Raw genomic sequence first — 20,369 nt, 5'->3', positions numbered from 1 at the left:
TGACACCCACCAACACTTCGACAGCCATTATCATTTTGAAAAATCAGACTTTCCACTATGTATTTTCTTATGGGCCCTGAGTGGAGCTAATATAGGAAAAGAGAATTAATGCAGTATTGTGAACTTCAAAATCATTATATAAATTGTAAGTATCCAATGTACCCATATTAAAGGAGGGGTGTAATTATAAAATAATCACATCTAAATGCAGACCTATTCCCTCCAATTTTTATATCTTCAACACAAAAAGTCTATTAATAAAGGAATTATGTTTGTAATAAAATTTTAAGTGGCAATACTTTCCCTCTACCTCAGAATTCTAAATCATGTGCATAACATGCAGTATGGTTATAAGTAGACAGGAAAAAATATGCAAAAATGAAAACAGTATAATGTTTAGACACATGGGAAGGGTGATATTTTTCAACAATTTCTTTAATATAAAATTAGTCATAGATGGCATAGTGAAGTTTTAATTGTAACATGGTAAAGGGGATCATATATATGGTAGCTGAAGGAAACTGGACTTTGGGTGGTAAATACACAATAGGATATACAGATGTTAAATTATAATGTACACCTGAAAATTATATAATTGTATTAACCAATGTTACCCCAATAAACTTAATTAAAAAAAAAATTTCTGATCCATTTCCCACTCACTCTTCCTACATATAATCTCTTACTCTGATTATTAAAAGAAAAACCATTTCTCTATTTTCAGGGCACAAATAGGGCATTACAGTCACTTGTCAATAACAATGTTATGTTCTGTTTAAAGTAATAATTTTCTTCTATTGGGTTTATATAATATTAAGCTAAAAGCGTAAAAAAAATGAAGATTCTAGTCGAGGAGGAAAGTATGTGTGGAAATAGCCACCTTACTTGATGAGGAAGAAAGGTATCATCCACAAGGAATTCTATATCCAAGCATTTTATAGCCTATTCTCTGCAGAATTGTATATACACTGTGTATGTTAATATTGGTCCTAAAAACCAAAGAGGAAGTAACAGAAAGATTATGATAAGAATGTAAAAGTAGGAAGTATTCCATAGAATATTTTATATCAAGACCGATCATCATTAGCAGAAGGGTTCCCAAACCCTTCAGTAGCTCAAAATTCCCAGGCTCTGAATTTGGATGGGCCCAGAACATCCATTTAAGAAACTAAGAACACCACAGGGGTGACTGGCTAAAAGGGCTGGGTCCAGATCTAGCACAGTGAAGCTCTAAGAAGGATTCTCCAGCTGAGAACCAGCTCCCCGAGCTGTCCTCCCACAGAGCTCATTTATATCCAAGGGCAGTAGGACATATGAATGTCTACTCAAGTATACAGGTACATGATTGGCATTTTTAGAAAGGGACCTGCATATATGACTAATTCTAACTTTTTTACACCCAAACAATTCCACTTTTGTTAAAATAACTTAATTTCCTGGTTAAACATTACATAAAAATTACTATATTTTGTGTTAAATAAGGGGAATTTACTAGGCTTATTAGCATCTTTGTATAAAACCCTCAATCTATTCACATTTTTTATTAAGAACTTAAAAACATAATCGGCAACACTTTATAATCTTACAAGCATATAAACAATCTCTTACAGAATAATTCTTACTGTCCTGTTGAATAATGAATAGCCATTAAGCTCTATTTCTGTTGATCCTTGACATATTACATTATAATTGCAGATAAGGCTAGTTCCCAGTTTTCAGGGAAATTTCTCTTCCCTATGGATATTCAACAATTAATCTGATCAAGCCTAGAATAGAATCAACTTCATTTGCATTAAGTGAATAATATATTTTAGTGGTTTTAAGATGAAAGCAATATATACTTACCAAAGAACATTTGTAACAAGAGACAAATATACAAAAAAAAATTATTCATAATCTACCTATACAGATTTATATATTCTTTTAGCTTTTTCTGACTCATCATACTTTTAGAGCAAAGTTTCTCAACCTCAGCACTATTGCTATTTTGGGCTGGATAATTTTTTTTGTTGTGGGGAAGCAGTCCTATGCATTGTAGAATATTAAGTAGTATTCCTGGCCTCTACCCTCCATATGCCAGTAGCAGCACCCCTTCCCTTAGTTGTGACAATCCAAAATGTCTCCAGACATTGCCAAATGTCCCTTGGAAGGCAAAATCAACCCTGCTGAGAACTATTCTTAGAGATATAAGGGGCTTTAGAAGTCAAATTTCACCCCCTTGTTTTACAGGCAAGAAAATGAATACTTAGATCTGCAGATGATTTGCCCAAAATCTTATGGCTAATTTGTGGCAAGATTAGGGCTAAAAAAATGCAGATAACTCCACTGCTACAGAATTCAATATTCATTACAACATTCTGCTTCTTAGATGATAGGAAAATAGTATGACCTTTTCCATTGTCTGAACAATTGCCTTTTTTTTTTTTAATGGATGATATTAAGTGGCTACACATCCTCAAATCTTTTCACAAACAGAAAGCCACTAAGACAGTAAGATGTCAGGATTTTTGAACTAATCACAGTCACTTAAAGTCAATTAGATTTCATCAGTTTTACCTGTAAAGATCTACTTTCTGTGCTAATTGATTTTTCAAATAGTATCTGCTAAATAATTCAACAAGAAAAGGCTGCCAGAGAAAATTCTAAGAGATGGTTAATATGACCAGCAGTACTTTTCTTCACCTGTCCTTCATCTGGCAGGAGTGTTGCTCATCTGTACAAAAGCCACCTGCATTTCTCATGTGAAAAACTATGGAATGTTGAAAATCCTCAGCAAAATCCTTGAAGGGTCCTTCATGTGTTTATGCTTTGCTCAGCTAAAATAAACTTGTACGCTGACCTTGTGAACAGATGCCTGGTAATGAGGTCATAGAACTGAGTAACATTTTCAGAAAATTGCTTTACAGTATAATAAGTGCTCTTATTAGATTCCTATTTTCATCTTTAACATGCTCAGGCGGTTCAACCTGGGAAACCTAGTCAGGGGCATTACCAATTTTTAAAGGTCATAGCAAGAGTCCAATTATTTTTAGCCTCAAAGATATTTTTACAAACTATATGTTGTAAAAATTTTAAATAATTCTCCAGTCTTACTACTGGATTTCTTGCAGTTTCTCCTTAAACTTGACCTATTTCCTATTTCAGTTTCAATTTATTCCTTGGTATGAAGTGTCTGGTTCAGTGATTCTTCCATCACAGTGCCTTTCTTTGATATCTCCAGAGATGAAACTAATTTCACCTACTTTAAAATAGGCACAGTACAACTTGAGGCAAATAGTGTTAACAGTATGTTATGTTCAGCATATTTAATGACTATTTCTAATGAATAAAATCCAGGATGGCTGAAGTGAATCTTCCTGGGCTCCTGCTGAGAAGGGCAAGGGCTACTTCGCATACAATGATCTTGATAACTAAAGGATCATGACATCACAAACAAGAAAGGAAAGTTCAAAAGTGGATTCAAATTATGGGATATGCGTTTGTTTTGCAGTGGTAACTTAGATGATTTTTATGTTCTCTGTTTCCTGCCTTTGAAGTGGGGTGGTGGTTCTAAGTTGTTAAATATATAAATAAAAATAAACAATGAATCACAAAGAAAAAAAGATAGAAATCTAAGTATAGGATTGTTTTCATAGCTTTTCTACAGAAAAATATTTCTGAGATAATGCTTATTCTGATAATGAAGGGCAAAAGGGAGGCTTGTAGCAATCAATGATAACATTTTCAGTTAGTAAATACAGACATTCAGCTAGACAGTAGTCTGAGAGAGTAGGAACTGTATCTATCTTGTTCCTACACCTTCAGCACCTTCTATGTAGTAGGTATTAAATAAATAGATGTTGAATATGTAGGGTGCTACATACTGATGGCAGCAAAGTATTAAATAAAATTAAACGAGGAGGGAATAAGTTTAAGATAATATAGTGGAGATTTCTGTTACCCTAGAGTTTGGAAGTAGTAAACATAAGCCAAAATAAAATAAATATCCCACAAAATAGTCGTAATACACGGGAAGGTGCCTCACAAAGCATAAACTATGTTTAAAAGCGAGGAGAGGAAAAAAAAAAGGGGGTTTGTATGCTTCTCTTTCCCCAAACAATGTTCTAAAATATTTATATTTTATAAACAATTTTTCAAGTTGACGTTTTTTAGTTTTTCACCATAGACTCATGTTGAATGATGCTTTTAAATACGAAAAATCAACAAGCCCTCTGTCCCCTTCTCCTCTCCATCCTCCTGCAGGCAACCACTTTAAACCCCTACTTTCCTATAAGGCGGATGAAGATTTTAGTTCTCTTCCACCTCCTTTTCTCCCTCCTTCATCTTCCCAATAGAGCGAAATCACAGTTGTTCAATCAACAGTCCGTGTTCTTATGATTATGATGTAAATGCTATTCACTGCTGAGCCCAGTCATGCTTCATTATTATCTTTCTTTTCTTATATATTGCAACTTTTTTCAGAGTTACAATTATCTCTTTTTTAATTTCCTTTGCTTAGTTGTCCTATGCTCTCCCTCTTCACAATACCTCCACTACATTTTTCATGGTGCTCAAGGCTGAGGGGCACCTACACTGTATTACTGGCCATCTACAGCCAGTGTGTTTTCTGATTAGTCACAGCATGCACTGACTGATTTAAATATCATCCCTGCACAGGATTATACCTATCAGATACTTTCATCTCCACACGTTTCTCACCTGTCCTGCCACCCTTTGCCCATCACATCCAATTTTGGCTGGTTGTACCCTGGACTTGCTGTGTAGTGCTCATTCTGGAAATTCTTGTCACCTTCCTTCTGTGTTGGTTACCCTGCTTCCAGATCCCATGGGTTTCCTTTTTTGTGGATTATGCCCTAACTTTGGCAGAGCATATCTACCCTGACATAGGATACACAGGAGATAAATTTTGTGACTATGCATGCCTAAAATAGAAAAAAAATAAAAGATTTATTCTAAGCTGATGCATGACTGAGAGCTTGACTGTTTCAGAATTTGAGAGTGAAAATCACTGTGGTATCATGGATGGTATTAGTCTTCCGTCTTCAAGCTTCCATTATCACTACTTAGAAATGAATGCCTTTCTGAATGCTGATCATTTGAATGTGATTTTTTTTTTTTAATGCCTGCAGCACCTGGTATTCCTAGGTGGTCTCCCATCCAAGTACTAACCAGGTCCGACTCTACTTAGCTTCTGAGATCAGATGAGATCAGGCATGTTCAGGGTGGCATGGTTGTAGACAAATGTGACATACTTTTTATCTTTGGAATCTTTAAGAATTCTTCCTATATCTCTGGTGTTTTGGAATATTCCAATTCCAGTCTGCTTAGAGTCGGCCTTTCATTCTTTCTTTGTGCTGGGTACTTTGTGGGCTCTTTCAATGTGGAGATTTGGGTCTTTCCGTTCTGGGAAATCTAATTGTATTATTTCTTCAATAATTGCATCTGTTCTCTTGGTAGAATTCTTAGTTGGTGAATGTTGGATCTCCTGAACAATCTTTTTAAGTAGATATGGATTTCATGAATATATTTTCATTAAGCAAGAATAAAAAGCAAATGCACTTCTTCTAAGATGAAAAAGTCCTTAAATAAGCAAAAATTTTGTTATTTTAGTATTTACTTATATCTATACTAATAAAAAGCCTTCAAAAGCCAATAATAGGTAAACTATACTAAAGTGCTGGTAATTAATAATCATTAATAATACAGTTGTCTTACATGATTAGTGCTGCATAGTTAATAAGTTTCCAATTAATCCTCAATGTAATACTTCTAGAACATAATGTGGATTTTTATCTTGTTGATCACATTAATTGTGATACTTGAGCCAAGGGTCACTCTGAAGAGAGAGGCTCATTCTGGGAATTCCATTGACATTTTATATCCCTTCATTATTGCTGTTTTATAAAATCACCACTTAACTAAAATATTTGTTTTCATAGCATCGTTGTTTTAGTTTGAGATAACTAAGTTGAAAAAGCCTAACTCAAAAGCTATAATATTATTCAGTCTCAATTTAACAGCAACAAACTCAAATATTCTCTTGAATTAAGAGAAACACATGATATTAATGTTTATTGGACTCCTACTACATTTTGGCAAGCATTGTGCTTTTATAAATGATCTCACAGACAGGTATATAATCCCCATTTTACACATGAAGCAACTAAGAAATACAGAAGTTAAGTCAATTGCCAATGGTTATTTAGAAAGTCACACTCAGGACTTTTTGGTCCGAAGCCTGTTTTTTTCTATATGCTACACACCAAAATCAATTATGCTATGGCATTTAAAATAAACCACACTAATTACTACATGCAAAGAAATCCAAAAGCCACAATGCAAGTTTCCACAGAAGGCATTCATTTGACAATTTGGCTTGCAAAACACAACACATGACATTAGTATTGGCTAAGTAAAATCTCAAGTTGTAAGAACAGAATTTTTTCATGCCTTATTTTGAATAATCAGTTACCTCAAATTGGTTGAAGTGGGAGTGCAGAAGTAAGCCAGAAATCCTACCAAGATATTGCCACCGAGAGAGAGAACACCAAAGACAGAGAAAGAAAGAATGGTCATCTTTACTAAAGGTTATTTACTCAGACTATTTTAAGGATATACAGTAGAAAAGTGTGACAAAATGACATTTTCCAGTATGTTTTCTTTATTAACTAGCTCTCGTTTTGTGATCAGTTACGTTTCAAAATACTGAGTAGTTATAGAAAACATGTGTTAAAATCCTTCTAAATTATCTACTTGTTCATACCGATATTACAAAAATAAACAGAGAGAATTCTGCCAAATTTCATAATAATCTGAAATAAAAAGCAACCATACTTTATCTATTGACTTAATTAATGTGCTATTAGATGAAAAATGTAAATAAAAAATTACCTTCACTGCTGCAGTGACGGCAGCAGTAGCTGCTAAGTTTAAACCTTGCCGCCCAAAGTTTACCATCGTCTCATAGCCTCGTTCCTTTGCTTGTACAATATAATCATCAATCTCCTGGAAAAAAAAAGAACCCAAACCCATAGACATTAATTATACTTAAATATAGCATCAAGAAGCCAAAAAATAGGACTCCCCCACCATAATATAATCATTTCACTAATTTTATAGCACAAAGCATGTGATGATACACATTTCTAACAAATGATTTATGTAAATAATTTAAATATCTTACCCTTTCCTTTGAAGAAAGAAGTGGATGAAGGAATTTTCTATATATTAAACTTGCTCCTTTGGTATAGGGAGAGAGCAGCCATATGACAAAAGCAATCTTAAGTTCATAGTACAGGGGGAACCTAACAAGAAAAAATTCAGAAAAACACTGATGAAAATAAACTAAAGACAATGATAATATCACAAAAAAAACTTTAAAGTTCAGTCACTGTGTTAAGTTTTAATGTAAAAATGAGTGATCAGAGAAACAATTATGTTTGAATCGACAAATTAATCTCATTAACTACATAGATCAATTAATGAAAGAGCAACCTGATCCCCACAGATTCATATCATCTAGTCAAGATTCTTCTGTTTAAGCAAGCATAGTGAAGCTGCCAACTGCCTGTACAATTCAGAGGGCATTTACAATGTTTAAACAGGGCAGTAAGGTACACCCACTCTGTCTGCAGAGCCCAATTGCCATGGCAGTACCAGTATACCTCCAAGCATCTGGACACACATTCATAAACTCCAAGTGCACAATATTCCCCCATACACACATCTTCTCTTTCTCAGAACTCCCAGAAAACTTACACTCCAATCTCACTGGCCAAAATTGTGGCACTGTGCAGACCTAAATCATTCACTTGCAAGGGGGGAATGGAATTACCACTGTGGCAGACTGAGAATCAGAGTTAGATACCCATGTCTTTTTTTATGTGACTTTGCAGGACCTTCTCTGTAGGCTGAGTACACTTCCAAGAAGTGACTGTGGTTTTAAGCATGTGACCTGCTTTCACAAATAGAATATGAGTGTGACATGTACATGCAAGGTGAAGCTTTAAGTGCCCTTTGACTCCCTCACCCCAACACTCCCAACCTCTTGCTTTAAACTTTTGCTTTCTGCCATGAGAACAAGAGCTTCTTCGGCCTTGGTCCCGAAAAGAAAACACACTTAAGATAGCTAAAGCCAGCAAAACAGTAGCCAACCATTTGCCCTGATGAAGCATGAACAGAAATAAGTCTTTTTCTAACCCATTGTGCTTTTAGGGTTGTTTATTGCCACAGCAAAATTAACTAATACAGCAAAAGGGGATCAGCATCCTGTGGTCCAAGAAGCACTAAGATAATATGATAACTGAACAAATGTAGACTCTTGTGAAGAAGCAGATGGGTATCAGGCAGTAAGGAATGACTATAGTCGACAAAGGGTCTCTGCCACAGTGCAATCACAGAGGAATTTCTGGACCTGCATTGTTTGTGGTAAACTTTTCCTACATTGTTCAGTTTTTAGAAATATATGCTACATTTGCAATCAGAAAAAAATAAGAGGTCTTTAAAAATAGAACTTTCAAATTTAAGATCTAACATGGTTTGGAATCTGTGTTTTGCCATTTAAAAATAAACAAACAAACAAACAAACAGAAAACCCTCTCCTAGATCCCTATAACAAAAGATAACAAGTAAATGAATGAGCTTTGGGACAGAAAAAGAAAGGAAGATGAATGAAGATACTGGACAGAAAAGTTCATAAATAAGGGCAGAATGTTAAGAACATTTAACACTGATGACTTCTGTTTTTTTCTAGCAATCCAATGTGACCTAATGTGCCGTGAGAATATGATGAGAATAGCAAATTCAGAAAAAGACAGTTTAAGGAGAGAACATTAAATGTCTGAAACAGACAGATGCAGGAGGGAATGGAAATAACAACTGACTAAAAGCAAGTAAAAGGAATGGTAAAGTTCAATTTGATACCTATATGAACCTCTGATTGATTTTTTTCAGCTCATTTAGTAACCTCGGCACAGAAGCAAAGAAGAGGAACTATTGCACTTATTTAGGCTGCAAGTTTGTGCAGCAAGAGCTGTTGAAGATAATGATAAAGTAGAAAGGATGATAACCAAGTTTCTCTTATTGCAAGATACAGTGAGGCATGTGTGAGGTGGGTAGGGAGTGGCACTTGGGGAGAAGAATGAGCTGCCTTTATCTGAGGGGGACTATAAGGAAAGTAATGTTCTTATGGGGAAACCAAATGAAGAAAATGAGACATTGGATAATTAGGTAACTTGATCAAATTCATTTAGTTAACAGCAAGAGCAGAATAGAACTCAGGATATCTGATAATAAGTCTACATTGTCTGGCCTTTTCTCAAAACTAGAACTTACCAAGCGACTGTCTGATCTGCTACTGTTTCAATCACAGTATAGAGTGCAAAAACAATCCAGTACATCATCCATCGAACCTAGAAATAACAAAAATAGTTATTAAATGATAGACAAATTATTTGTAACTCTTAGTAATTGTATATATATATATATCATAGATATATTTCTAGATAGCATGTTGAATCAAATGCAGAAGGCAATGGTTTAATTTTCAACAGGTTTTATGTTCGAGTTCCTCACATCACTATATCAACAGTCTTTAGATATAAGAATGAAAGAATAACAAATCTCTGGGATTGATACAATGTAATGTAGGGATCTGAATGAAAGAGTGGAAAAATAAGATATAGTTTTCTTAATTGAAGGAAAGTTCTTTAAAAGACCTTATTATCTCTATTCTTCTTTTGGGAGATTATTAGCTATTTAATTATTAAATAAATAATATAGTATAACATGATATGACCACATTTAATTTTTGTTGGTTTTTCACATTCTGTATTCCTTATCATCTCCATATATAGAAACTGTTCAGAAAACAAAGAACAATCCTGGATTTGTAATATCCATGGTGCTAGTCATGCAGTTTGAAAGTCTAAGGTTAGCATCTTCTTCCTCTTCCCTTACATATAAGCCTGTCGCCTCTCATACATCCTTTCCTTCTCCAATACCACAACGGTAGTTGCAATCGACTGAATGTTTGTGTCCCCTGCCAAATTCATGTTAAAATCCTAATCCCAAATGTGTATTAGGAGGTGGGGCTATTGGGGGGTGATTAGGTCATGAGGGTCAAGCCCTCATGACTGGGATTAATAACCTTCTAAAAGTGCCTCCAGAGAGCCCTCTCTCCCCCTCAGCCTTATGAGAGCACAGCCAGAAGATGGCTGTCTGTGAACAAGGAAGTAGGTCCTCACCAGAACCACATCTGCCAGCACCTTGATATTGAACTTTCCAGCCTCCAGAACTGTGAAAAATTATTTTCTATTCTTATTAACCAGCTGGTCTGGTACTTGTGTTATTGTAGTCTGAACGAACTAAGACAGTATTTCAGGACATTTTTACCTCTTGCCTGGAATAGAGCTTCCTGACTGGTCCCTGAGACTCTGGTGTCTCTTTGTACCCATCTTCTTCATAGAATATATCCGGATTAATTGTTCTTGAACTCATCCCCCTAAATTTATCCCTTTCCACCTACCTGAGTACACAGACTCTCTCATTTCTCAAGTAGGTTAGATTTTCATTAAGGATTCAAATTTCTGCTTTTCTGATCAGTAACATAATAATAACCAGTACACAAAACCATGCCAACTATGGGCTAGGGACATCACATATAATAATTCACTTATTCCCCCAACAACATTATGAGGTAGGAAACATTACTTCTACTATAGATAATGAAACTGTGGCACAGAAAGGTAAATGACTTGATCAAAATCACTTAGTTAGAATTTGAATCCAGGCTGTCTATTGAATTGGCGTTATTAACCAATTATATCATGTAGAAAAAACTGAGGAATTGCTGAATATGAGGTCCAAGAATAAGTACTATGTCCCTTGTTCTTATGCCAGTAAGATAACAAAAAAATAGTTAGGTCTCTATAAATAGCTGGAAAATTGACCTAATTAACTAAAAAAAAAAAAAGAAAAAAGGAAAAAAAAGAAATGAACTATTTGGTTTTAATACAGATGTTTGCGTGGGTATTCCACAGACAATGTGAAACTATAAGTAGCTTTAATAGTTTTCTATTTACATGGACAAATCAATTAAAAATAGCCGTGAATAACTTCTGAAGCAATGTATTGTGAAATATGAATGAAACTAATATATTCTAATATATAGAGAATCCTAAAAGCTTAAAAAAATTGCTCAAAGAAAATAAGAGGACACGCTATATCTGAAATACAAGGAAACTACTTTATAAGTTTATCATCTCAAGTTGAAAACAAACAAACAAACCCAGAACAAATGCACTCTTTAGTTTTTCACTTTTCATGAGTTCTCTTGAATCCTTGCTGCCGCCAATCCCAAGGTTTTTCCCTCGATATGCGGATTTTCTCCTAGGGCTAAAATCCTACATGTGTTTTCTGCTTCCATACATGCTTTTTATTTAAAGAAAAGCAATGCTCTCATATGAGTTTATTCACTTAGCCTTTCTTAAAAAACACTGATTTAGAACTTTTACTTTTCAACTATATTCACAAGGTTATCTCCCAAAAAGAAATGAAGAAAAAAGAGTGCAAAGAGAACAATGTGCTTTTATAGAGCTACAAGGACCTGGGAGGTGATTGAGCTTTTTTGAACTACATGACCCTATACTGAAAAAAAAATTGTGAAATAATTACAGGAGAAACTGCTTTGGTTAGTCCTCCCATTCTACCCACACAGGACTCTTGAGGAGACTCCAAGAAAACCTAGCAATCCATGAGGCAGAGTTTGAAAATAACAATATGGAAAACTTCCATTAAGGGCTTAAATAAGTAAGTTGCACAAGGTCATTGAGTTGGGAAATGGCTGAAGGAGGCACAGTCTACCTTGAAGCCTGAAGGAGGCTGTTTTTCAAACAAGTGGCTGCCATCAGACCAATATTTTCAGTTCTCTGAAACCCTCCTATACTAAGCACAGGGATTTCAGTATAACATTATCACCTCTTCCCCGGGAAAGTAGAGGCTTAACTTAAATTCTCTCTTATAAAAAGTTTAGGAAACTTTCAGAAAAATAAAATGATTTAAGTCAATGCTTGTTATTTTTCATTATTTCAGTTTCACCATTATGGTTGTGATCTTCCAAATGGAAAACAAACATAAATAATACTCTACAAACAGTTCTGTTTGCAGTCCACAAAGAGTCATACTTTGCATGTTAACAGAGTTGAGTAAAGGTAAAAGGACTGCACAGATAGTACTGGTAATACTCCCTGAAAGACTAGTTCCTGAATGGATTAGAGCTGCTACGGATTTCAAAAGCACCCCAACTTCAGTAAAGTCAAGTACTTATTCAGTTTTCACATGAAATTATCACATTAATTTTAAAGCTAACAAAATAAGTAACTGCTTTTAAGTATACAATGCTTACCTCTAAAAAAGCAAAAGAAAAACATTTATTTGGGTTGCAAAAATATTTGGTAATGTCAAAAATAAAAAAAAAAAGGAGAAAAGAAAAAGAAAAGGATGTCTCTTTTAGTTAAAAAATAAATAAATAAATAAATAATCAACAAACTATCCAATCTATAGGGTATTCCTGAACAATTCCAGGGGAATTGGCTATAATCTTTCAGCAAAACTCTATGGTTTTAAATTGTCTTTAATGAATAAATTCCTTGACAATCTGCTTTCTTAAAACTTAAGAAATTTTTGTTCTCCTTAAATGTAGTTGAATCCAGGCCATAGTTAAATGAATTCAATGAGTGTATGTGCGTGTGTGTGTTTGTGTGTGTGTGCTATTCATAGGAGCAACCACAAAGAAAGTTAACCTTGAAAAGATATTACTTCCTTTCTTCCATTAATGGATTTGATTGGGATTTTACACCAAATGATTACTCAGCAAAGTTTTTATTAAAACTATACCTCAAGGCTGCTCAGCCTACTGTGTAAGGTTTTGCCCAAAGGAAAAACAGACAGAAGTCAAGGTTAAAAAAAAGAGGGCAAGTCACCAAATCATAAGTACAATTAAAAACATGTTGATAAAATATTCTTTAGATCAACAGAAAATATCAACAAAATGCAATACTAAAACCAAAAAATTGGTGAGAAAACAATCACATTGATGACCTTATGAATGTTTATAGCCAAATATAACATAAATAAGTGCTATTAAAAGGTCATGCAAATAAAAGTAACTTAACAGGTAACTTTAATATATAAATCACAATCTACATTTTAAGTTATTAAAAAAAAAGTTACTGGCATCATCTTTATAGGTAAAAATGTATGTTTTCAGCAAAGGTGAAAAATAGTTTTTCCAGTTTAAAAACAATTCCTAAAGTGCTTGCTTCGGCAGCACATACATTAAAATTGGAACAATACAGAAGATTAGCATGGCCCCTATGCGAGGATGACACGCAAATTCATGAAACGTTCCATGTTTTTAAATTCACACTGCTGATGTAATAATGTGGGACTCTTCTAAAAATTATAGTACTGTCTTACGGTGTCTATGCTAATTAAATGCATGTGTCTCTCCCCCAAAAAAACACAATTGGTAAAATTAGCAAACGTTGTTTAGAATATCTTCATAAGAACAATGCATAATAAGAAAGCTGTACCTTTTTTCTTTTAAAAGAAATTTTTAATAATATTTTTTTATTTTTCAACTACAGTTAGCATACAATATTAGTTTCAGGTGTACAACATAGAGATTAGACATTTCTATAACTCACAGTGATCACCCCAATAAATCTAGTACTTCTCTGACACCATACATAGTTATTACAATATTTTTGACTATATTCCTTATGCTGTACTTTGTATCTCCATGACTATTTTGCAACTACCAATTTGTACTTCTTGATCCCTTTTCCCTTTATCACTGACCCTCCCATCTGGTAACCCTCAAAATGTTCTCTGTATCTATGAGTTTGTTTGTTGTTTACTTTGTTATTTAGATTCCACATATATATGAAATCATATGGCATTTTTCTTTCTCTATCTGACTTACTCCACTCAGCACAAAACCCTCTAGAGCCATCATGAAATATCTTTTTCTATCCCTTTACTTTCTATCTGTGTGTCTTTTAATCTGAAATGAGTCTCTTGTAGGCAGTCCATTTAAGGGTCTTGTTTTCTTATTCATTCAGCCACTCTATCTTTTGCTTGGAGCACTTCTTTTTCACTTGAAGTACTTGTTGATAAATACGTAGTTATTGCCATTTTTTACTCATTATTTTTTGATACACATTTTTTTTCTTCTTCTTAAAGAAGTTCCTCCAGCATTTCCTGTAATACTGGCTTGGTGGAGATGAACTCTAAAGGAGCTTCGTCTTGTCCAGGAAGCTGTTTATCTGTCCTTTGATTCTAAATGATAGCTTTGCTGAGTAAGTTTGGTTGCAGATCCTGAGTTTCCATGACTTTGATTTTGTGCCAAGCTCTTCTGGTCTGCAAAGTTTCTGTTGAGAAATCAGCTGACAGTGTTATGGGAGCTCCCTTGCAGGTAACTAATTGCTTTTCTCTTATTGCATTTAAGATTCTCTCTTCGTATTTAACTTTTGGCATTTAAATTATGATTTGTCTTGGTGTCAGCCTCTTTGGGTTCATCTTGTTTGGGACTTTCTGAACTTCCTGGAGTTGTAGGGAAGTATTCCGTCATTACTTCTTCAATTAGGTTTTCAATTCCTTGCTCTCTCTCTTCTCTTTCTGGTGCCCCTATGATGCAAATGTTATGTTTGATGTTGCCCCAGAGGCTCCTTAAACTATCCTCATGTTTTTGCTTTTTTCTTGTTGCTGTTCTGATTGGGTGTCCTCTGTTACCCCATCTTCTATGTCTCTGATTCGATCCTCCATTTCGTTCACTCTGTTGATTCCCTTTAAAGTACTCTTCATCTCAGATATTGTATTCTTCATTTCTGACTGGTTCCCTATTATGTTTTCATCTCTATTTTTATGTTTTCTATCTCTTTGTTAACATTCTCACTGAGTTCATCTACTCTTCCCCTAAGTTCTTTACAACCAGTGTTTTGAACTCTGCATCTGGTAGATTGCTTGTCTCCTCCATTTTAATGAATTCTTTTTCTGGAGCTTTGTTCTGTTCTTTAATGTGGGACATGCTTCTTTGTCTCCTCATTTTGGCTGTCTCTCTGTGTCTGTTTTATGTATTAGGTAGGGTTGCTATGTCTTCTGGTCTCGGTAGAGTGGCTTTATGTAGTAGGTGTTTTGTTGCTATGTCTTCTGGTCTCAGTAGAGTGGCTTTATGTAGTAGGTGTTTTGTGGGGCTCAGTGGCCCCTGTGAGGGGTCCAGCTGCAGGCCAAGTTTAGCCACAGCCTATGCACCTCCGAGGCCACCTGGTAAGCATCACCAAGAATAGCTGCTACCCGTGCTGGGCTTATAGGTTCCTTAAGGAGCCAAATCAGAAACCAAGGCCAGATGCCGCTTTGAGTTTTGTGAACCTTTGAGATTTTGGAAAAGTCTGTAGCAATAGCCAAGACAGGCCATTTGTAAGGAATAAACCACTGGAGAAAGCTTGATTTGGCCCACAAGTTGAGAGAGGTGGAGTAAAGGGAATCCCCTGGGTAGAGGGACCTGTGTTGTTCAGGTTGAAGCCAACTCAGATATGGTGGCACCTGCGTCTACACGCTGGGAGCGGGGAGGGATCAGCAAAGGAACAATGCACTTCTGTCCAGGAAAAAGCTGTCTCTCCATCCCTTGCCCTGAAGCCCGACAACTCAGTTCCTCCCTGTATGGTCCTGGCACTCCTTGAGCAGCTGCCCCAGTACTGGAGCTCAGAGTGAGTGAGAACAGTAACAGAAACATGACATCTTCTGTCATCAAAGATTTATCATTTTACTGGGGGGGAAAAATAAGTAAATAACTGATAAAAAAAAATGTTCTGTTCTTTTCACTACACTAGATGCTCTAGTTCCAGTATGAGTCAAGATCAGAAAGATTCAAGGAAAGCTTACTATTTATAAGGTTGTGAGCAAGGTTGAGTAAAATCAACAAAGGACAATACTGCATCCTTGAGCATTATCCCTAGGTGTGAAGGAAGGAGGAGTAGAAAAGGTTTACTGAAATCCAGAGAGGGTAACTCTGGATTTAGAGAGGGGCTGTAGCATCAGTCATAGCCAACTGTGGGGGCAGGGAGGAAGCCAGGAGAACAATATCCGACCCATGCTCATCCTGCTTTTGCATCTTCTGCAGGAGTCCTATGGGCGAAACCCAGAGAGAAGCCAGAGCTGATACAGTCTGCATAGATCAGCCTCCTGGGTCCTAAGCAAGGCAGAGAAATGTGGAGCGTGGACGGGACACTCCACTGGAAAGTGTGAAGGTAGGAGGGCACTATTCAGCCTGTTAGCTCTTTAAAACATAACCAGAAGGGAACCATTTCTCACCACTTACTCAGATCCCTCCCTAGACCAGATGGCCATCATCTCCTGTCTGGATTATTCCTATATTGTCCTAACTGCTCACTCTGCTAATTTTGGGGTCTATTCTGCAAATAGTAGTCAGAGAATTTCCTTAAAACAGAAAGCAAATCATGTCATTTATCTGATCAAATCACTCTGATGGCCCCCAACGGAATTCTTACCACAGCCTAGAAGGGTCTATGGATCTGGCACCAGCTACCTCTCTGGCCTCATCTGCTGCCACTCATTTTTCCCCTGTTCTACTCCAGTCCCATTGGCCCTTTTACTGTCCCATGTGTATGTGGATATGCTCCAGCCTCAGGGCCTTAGTACATGCTGTTTCCTTGATTGAAATGCTCTTCTCCCAGTTACCCATGTGGACAGCTTTCTCCCTTGCTTCAGGTCTCTGCTCAAACTATTATGAGAGATGCCTTTCCCGACCACTCTGTTTAAAATCTCAATATCCTCCTAACTTCCTTATCCTGACTTATTTTTCTCTTTGGCACATATTATGTATCACAGACACATCTAACAAATATTTGCTTTCTTCCCTTGCCTTACCTTACTAGCATGTAAACTCCAAGAGGACAAAGACTTTTATTTTGTGCACTGTTGAATCCTCTGTGCCTGGCATAGAAGGTGTTCACTCAGTAAGTATATGTTGATGAATTGTTGAATGACTATGGGTCTGCACATAGAGCTTAGTGTGTTCCTTTTTGTTGAGACTGCAAAAGGCTAGACAGAAGATAGGAGGTAAAGACATGATGAGTAAATATAAACTAGTCTTTTAAGAAATCTGGTTTAAAGAGAAAAAAAGGAGAGGTGGGAATAAAAAGTAGCAAGAGGCAAAACAAAAGCATGTTTACATCCTCACAGATGGCATATTTGACCTGGGAGATAATGAGATTCAAATTGTCAGAAAGCAGAAGTACTTAATGGAACCAGATCCCAGATGAAATAGAAAAGATTAGGAAGAAGAGTGGGCTAAAGAAAGAAGCAGGATGCACCTTCCTCTGGGACAAAAGGAAAGAAAAGAATGGATGTGTTAGGAGGAGAGTTGAAGTGGTCATAGTGCATCTTTACTCTGCAGTAGGAAGGAAGGTCATCTTTTAAGGCTGGGTATGAGTGGATCTGAGAAGAGCAGTAAAGGTTTAGAGAAGTTGTTTATGTGGATGGGCAGGGGAGCTGACTATGGTAGAGATGGAACTGATTATGTGACGGAGAATGCCCTTATCTGCTCTGGGTGTTAGAGATAGGGGGCGGCCTTGAAAGGTCTAGGACAATGAAACAAATGAGAAACAGAGGTGACAACTAGCTGTCCATAAAAAGGCATATTAATAAAAACAGAGTTGTGCCCCCTTTTGCAGGTAGGTGGGGTCATATGTCCAGTTCTCACCAACAGAAAATGAGCTGAGGCTTTTGAGAACCGGGTATATCTCCCTCACAGGCTATTCCCCTCTTTCTGCTGGCTGGGAGGGCATGGAGCAGAGCAACCTTGGAAGCTATGGGTTGAAGGTGGGCAGAGCTCCAGCTCTTCTTAAACAGCTGCACAAGGAGAATTCCTTGCTGAAATGAACACCTAAGCTGGATTGTTATGTGAGAGAAAAATATAGTTCTATATTCCTTCAGCCATTGCATTTTTGTTGCATATTATAGTTATAGCAGCTTAGCCTACCCTAATATGAAAGGTTACACTGTAATCTCTGTGGAGATTCAAAGATCAAGGCCATGGCAGGAATGGTTCAAGAATTAGGTAGGCATCGGTAATAGTGCCATAGCTGCCATCTGTGGCCACAGCCAGTGCCTTGGTTGGTGGTGATGGGTGATACTACCATAATGGTGTGAAAGTGGAGAAGAGGATTACCATTTTAAGAAATTCTTGTTGAGATATCCCCAGGGGACCCTCAAAAAGATTTGGGAAGATGTTGGAGGATAGGAAGGATTGATGTTCTCATGTAGTAGATTAGGGCAGAGCCAGAGAAATACTATTTTATATTATCGTGACCCCCTTGGCAAATGTGGCTTCTATCTGTGTGTTAGTTACCATCTGCATTGTCAGTATATTTGACTTCAGTGGTAATCAATAGGCCAAGAAATCAGATAAATTATAAGCTTGTTTAGAAATATGCATAAAGTTTAAAGTAAACACATTGAGTGGGAGGCTGAGACATCTAAAGATTAAAGTGCATAAAAGTCGGTGGGAAGACTACATGAAAAAAGTACCTGGCACAAAACAGATGCACAAAAATTAACGAACTGGGCTAACTTATAGGCAAGATTGTAATTTCCACTTTTCCTAATTATTTGGTAATAAATAGCTTCTTTTGAAAGTGGTCATAATGTAGTGGTTGTCATATTTCAATTTTGGAATACTTTATCCAGTATATTTTTTGTGACTAGAGAAAAGTGATGAATGTTTTAATTTAAAATAAAATATACATAAAAGGTTCTTCAAATGGAATCTTAAAATCATTTAAATATCAAAATTAACTTATTTTCAAAGAAAATATATTCATAATTAGGCAAGCTCTTCTGACAATTATGAAGTCATCTGTGATGTAAAATATAGTATCTAAAATTACATTCTGGTTTATACAGTGCATAGATGAAATTAACTTGATTAAACAAGGCAGCACTTGCTTTATTATTACTCAAAATCCATAAGGCTTTTATAAAGTCTTAGTATTTCAGAAACCCAGACAGTCATGTGATGGTGTTCTTAGCTTTACTCTCTCAAAGGAATTAGAGGATATTTTAAGCCTGAGTGAATACTATAAAATGAATATACCCATAGGCTAAATTTACTATCAAAAGGCCATGCTCCATTTAATAGATATGCATTTCCCTACCCCTCATGCCAAAAGAAAAGTTGGCCTCATTTCGTGATCTTTTAAGATGTTTTAACAAAACAAGTTTTTATGATATATGTTCTTAAGACAATTTTTTATAAAATTGATTTAGATTCCCAAACAAAAAAAGTGATCAAAAAGTAGACTGCAACTGTAAAATAATCTTCATGATTTCTGTCACAGAAATTGAGAGCAATGCACAGGCCCCATACATATAGGAGAATATCATGTTTTGGTGGGAGGTATGCTGCTATAGATTTATAGGAGTCATGGATAATAGCAGTAATGGCATGTTAGTTAAAAAGTATTTTTCTTAAATAACTTATTCTTTTTATGCTATTATAATAGCAATGATATCAACAATCATATATATTAAATAACTATATTAAATTATCCTTGCATGATGTGATATATTCATTTGATAAATATTACTTAGGGCCTATTATAAACAAAGCTCTTTGACATAAAATCGTCCTAAATCCTGATGTCAAGGCATTCCTACCCCCAAGAAGCTTTCATGGGAGGGATTAGTAAAAGATCAAAAAGCACAATTACCAGCACAATGTTTAATCCAACATATAACTATGAATATTTTATTGTTATATATTATTCATTTGCTTTGTATGAATGTAATTTCTGTACTTCTAAAGGAAAGCCTTCCCTAACTATCCCTACCCCCTTCCAAAACTCATATATACTCTTTGTGCACTGTACTCTCCTTTGTAGCATATCTGTATAATGGTTTGTGTAACATCTGCCTCTGCCATTTGACTGTAACAACTGATAGGGTCCAAAATTGTCCTGGTCATCATCATATTCTCAGGACCCTGTGCCTGGTAAAGCAAGCACAGAAGAAGACTTTTACTTATCCGTTTCTTAATTTTAAGGTCCCATTTGATGTAAGCTTTCAACAAGTAACTCTGGACTGCAAACAGCAGTTTAGAACACAAAATAGTCTATTTTATCAAAGTTGGTTTCAAAGTTATCGAGATTAAACAACTTTCCAGCATCTCTTAATTTCATATTCTTTGAATCATAAAGCAATTAATGTTGGTCTTTAAGAAAAAATGAAAAATTACCTACGCCTAATGATTTCAATTATAACCACACTAAGTGAATCCAGAGCATAAAATG

General features: G+C 35.8%; 1 protein-coding gene, 1 non-coding gene and 1 pseudogene across 3 annotated transcripts in view; 1 reads left to right on the top strand and 2 right to left on the bottom strand.

Moving 5' to 3' along the window:
* The window catches only part of REEP3 (receptor accessory protein 3), a 79,321-nt gene that overhangs the window by 13,272 nt on the left and 45,680 nt on the right, over positions 1-20,369 (bottom strand). For both annotated transcript variants that reach the window (XM_039871925.1, XM_039871926.1), the window contains exons 3-5: positions 9,334-9,410; positions 7,184-7,304; positions 6,892-7,005 (exon numbers count right to left, since the gene is read on the bottom strand). In XM_039871925.1, the coding sequence (XP_039727859.1) occupies positions 6,892-7,005; positions 7,184-7,304; positions 9,334-9,410 (312 nt within the window). The remainder of the gene's footprint in view (positions 1-6,891; positions 7,006-7,183; positions 7,305-9,333; positions 9,411-20,369) is intronic.
* Positions 5,121-5,239, bottom strand: LOC120609850 (uncharacterized; annotated as a pseudogene).
* On the top strand, positions 13,312-13,416 carry LOC120609761 (U6 spliceosomal RNA). Its single transcript, XR_005654826.1, has one exon. It is a non-coding gene; the product is annotated as a U6 spliceosomal RNA (small nuclear RNA).

The sequence above is a fragment of the Pteropus medius genome, unplaced genomic scaffold (assembly GCF_902729225.1).
Source record: "Pteropus medius unplaced genomic scaffold, Ma_sr-lr_union100, whole genome shotgun sequence".
Lineage (NCBI taxonomy): Eukaryota > Metazoa > Chordata > Mammalia > Chiroptera > Pteropodidae > Pteropus > Pteropus medius.
Note: the sequence above shows the minus strand (reverse complement) of the source record. Positions and strands in the feature narration are given on the sequence as shown.